The following is a 3,607-nucleotide window of genomic DNA, read 5'->3' on the forward strand; positions in this document are numbered from 1 at the left end:
ATGAAAGCATTTAATACCACACTGCATTATTATAATAAATATCTTTACATAGAATTTTTAAAAGTGCTTTGCTCTCAACTGTGTGAAGTAGGTAGTGAATATATTTATAATTACTCTCATTTAGCAGATGTAGAAAGTGATAGATATTAAAAACCACACTGCAGTTGTTAAACAAAGGATGTATAGCTCAGAGGAAAGGTTTGAATGGGGGGAAGAAGTTTCAAAATAAGTATGTTTCTTCAAACATTATCATGTAGAAGAGGCTTTAGTTATTCTACTTGACAATGATTTTGAACTCTGCCCCTCATAAAGCCATTATGAAGGAATTTTGCCAATTTAAAAAGGTATGGCTAGATATTGCTTCCCTTTCCTTTATTCAATTCTTGACAATTGAATTTAACTCTATCTTATCACATGGTATCCTGATTTGAGTGACATCCATTAGAAGTTAAAGGATCTACCTTTCCTTTAGAATCTCCCCTTTCATCAGTGAGTGAAGATATATGGAGCAATTCCATCATCTCCCCCTCTGCCCCTGTTCTATATCTCAGTAATAAGCCATTGTTATTAGCAGCCATGCTGAGATGCCGAATCTACTTTTTTCTTGTTTATGCTTTTCTGTCAACTTAATTCTACTTATCTTCATTCTTGATCTGATTTTTTTCTTACCCACTTTAGATTTTTCAGACATGACCAACTCTGCTGAGCACTGAGATCTTAATCACCTCTTTATATAATTTCAAGTATGCCATTGTTATTAATAATTTAGCTATTTCCTCTTCTCTTCTTCTCTACCCCACATTGTTTATCCATTTCCTTTCAACAGCTGATTGCCTTGATACTCACATTGAAGACTGTTCAAATATGTAGTTTTTTGCTACAATTCATGCCAAGACAGATAAGGCATAGTGAGAAAAGCACTATCTTGAGAGTCAGCAGAGCTAGGTTTTGATTCTTGTTCTGCTTCCAGCTAGCTATGTGACTTAGGTAATTTCTTTAACCTCTGTCTGTCTTGGTTTCATAGAGAGAAGAATAGATATTAAACAGGTAGGTCATAATTTTGCCCTGTAGATCTTGTAAGACAAGCTATATCTCTCTCTCTTCTAGGCTTGGACAAGTATATTCAAGTCTTAAATGGGACAATGGAATCTATTAGAATAAGAGAATCTCAGATTTAAAAGAATTCTCAGGGATTGTCTAGTCCAGTGATTCTCAGACCTTTTTGTCTCAAGATCCCTTTACTTTCTTAAAAATTATTGAAGATTATTCAAAGAGCTTTTCTTTATATTAATTTGTTTAATATTTATCATATTAGAGAAAAACAACTTTGTTTTATTAAAAAAATAATTTTGACCTTGAGGACCTCTTGAAATGGTCTTGGGGATCTCCAGATATCCCTGAAGCACACTTTGAAAATTACTGATCTTAGCATAACACTTTTCTGAATTATATGAGTCAATTAATGACAAAAAAACTTTTATTACCTGGGGAAACTACTCAATAAAACCCTAACATTTGAATGGGTAAAATATGTATTTTTAATGTTCAGATGTAAAAGCTATTCAGACTATGATTTTCACTGCTTTTCTTTCATTATATATATATATATATATATATATATATATATATATATGTATAGAGAGAGAGAGAGAGAGAGAGAGAGAGAGAGAGATTTTCATTTCATTTTATATATATATATATATATATATATTTTTTTTTTCCTTCTCCTTTGGTAGGTGATAAAGGTGATGGAAAAGGACAATGACAGCTCACTAGGAGGATTTATCCTAGTGGGTTTTTCTGATCGGCACTGGCTAGAGATGATTCTCTTTGCTTTTGTATTATTTTTCTACATCCTGACTCTTTTGGGCAACATAATTATTATTGTGTTGTCAATTTCAGATTCCCAACTACACACACCTATGTATTTCTTCCTTGGTAACCTCTCCTTTTTGGATCTCTGCTTTACTACCAGCATTGTTCCTCAGCTGCTATGGAATCTATGGGGTCCCAAGAAAACTATCAGTTACAATGGTTGTGCAGCCCAACTCTATATTTACATGGTACTGGGTTCTACTGAGTGTGTACTCCTGTGTGTCATGTCTTATGACCGCTATGTTGCTGTCTGCAGACCCTTGCATTATACTGTTGTCATGAATCCAAGACTCTGCCTACAACTGATGGCTGTATCCTGGCTGTGTGGTTTCCTTAACTCTTTTGTCATGTGTCCCCAGACCATGCAATTGGCACGATGTGGACACCATCAGATAGACCACTTTCTATGTGAGATGCCAGCCCTCATTGCCATGGCCTGTGAAGATACCACACTAGTTGAGGCCTTTGCCTTTGTCTTCGGTGTGATTCTCCTTCTGGTGCCTCTCTCTCTGATTCTCACTTCCTATGGCATGATTGCTGTGGCTGTGCTAAGAATCAAATCAGCAGCAGGGCGCAGGAAGGCCTTTAACACCTGCTCTTCCCACCTTATGGTGGTTGCCCTCTTCTATGGGACCATCATTTACATGTATCTTCAACCAGCCAATAGTTACTCCCAGGACCAGGGAAAGTTCCTCACCCTCTTCTACACTATTGTAACCCCTAGCATCAACCCCCTTATCTATACCCTAAGGAACAAGGATGTGAAAGGGGCAATGAAAAAACTCCTGGGCTGGGAACAGGGGTCAGGAGGAGTATAAAGATTAACTTTTTCTCTTTTTTTCCTTTTTAATAAGAATTCTTATGGGACACAAATTGTTTGCTTGAATATTCTCTTAGAAATAATAATGATATATTGTCCAGCTATATTATGATGACATTTCTTACCATGAGCAAGACATTCACATATATGTGAATATGTCTATCCACATGCCCACTATGAGCAAGACATGCAAACATACATATATGTATACACACATACACTCATCATTTGGGCTGTCTTTACTGTGATGAATTGGCTTTTTACCAAGTATGCCAGCCATCTTGACTCTCACAAAGTCATTTATCTATCTATCTATCTATCTATCTATCTATCTATCTATCTGTCTATTGTCTATCTATCTATCTATCTATCTATCTATCTATCCATTCATTCATTCATCCATCCATCAATTCATTCATTCATTCGTTTGTTTATTTATTTATTTATCTATCTATCTACCTATCTATCTATCTATTTATTTACTTATTTATTTGCAAGGCAATGGGGTTAAGTGACTTGACCAAGGCCACACAGTTGGGTAATTATTAAGTGTCTGAGGTCCGAATTTGAACTCAGGTACTCCTGACTCCAGGGCCAGTGCTCTATCCACTGCGTCACCTAGCTGCCACCACAAAATCCTTATAAAAGATAAGTGTTACAGATAGAAGACAGGCCATAGAAAAAAGGAGCTAACTGGCCTACCAAACCTTCATGACCTTCATTTCTTTCATCTGAACTAATTGTGGAAGTCAGCATCCTCAAACAGAGGTCTTCTATATTCCACCAAATCATCTGATGATAATAATGTTTGTCCTTTGTTATTGAAGAAGGCCATGATATCAAGGAAATGATACAATGACAAATAATTGAATTGGATTTGAGTGAGGGGGTTCTGTGCTGAATCACCAGCCT

General features: G+C 36.1%; 1 protein-coding gene across 2 annotated transcripts; it reads left to right on the forward strand.

The window, feature by feature from the left end:
• On the forward strand, nucleotides 1-2,693 carry LOC141511547 (putative olfactory receptor 2W6). Of its 2 annotated transcripts, XM_074220691.1 has the most exons (2): nucleotides 1-25; nucleotides 1,774-2,693. In XM_074220691.1, exons 1-2 carry the CDS (start codon nucleotides 1-3, stop codon nucleotides 2,691-2,693), a joined length of 945 nt encoding a protein of 314 aa, XP_074076792.1. The 2 variants fall into 2 exon arrangements, with proteins under 2 accessions (XP_074076792.1, XP_074076793.1); XM_074220692.1 differs by lacking the exon at nucleotides 1-25 and having other exon boundaries at nucleotides 1,740-2,693.
• Nucleotides 2,694-3,607: the final 914 nt, after the last annotated feature.

Source organism: Macrotis lagotis, chromosome 2 (assembly GCF_037893015.1).
Source record: "Macrotis lagotis isolate mMagLag1 chromosome 2, bilby.v1.9.chrom.fasta, whole genome shotgun sequence".
In the NCBI taxonomy this organism is placed as follows: Eukaryota; Metazoa; Chordata; class Mammalia; order Peramelemorphia; family Peramelidae; genus Macrotis; species Macrotis lagotis.

Excerpts from the sequence above, each read along its gene's own strand:
- LOC141511547 (XM_074220691.1), top strand. The coding sequence starts at position 1 with ATGAAAGCATTTAATACCACACTGC. Across the intron at positions 26-1,773 it reads AGCATTTAATACCACACTGC|TAGGAGGATTTATCCTAGTG; the intron begins ATTATTATAATA and ends ATGACAGCTCAC.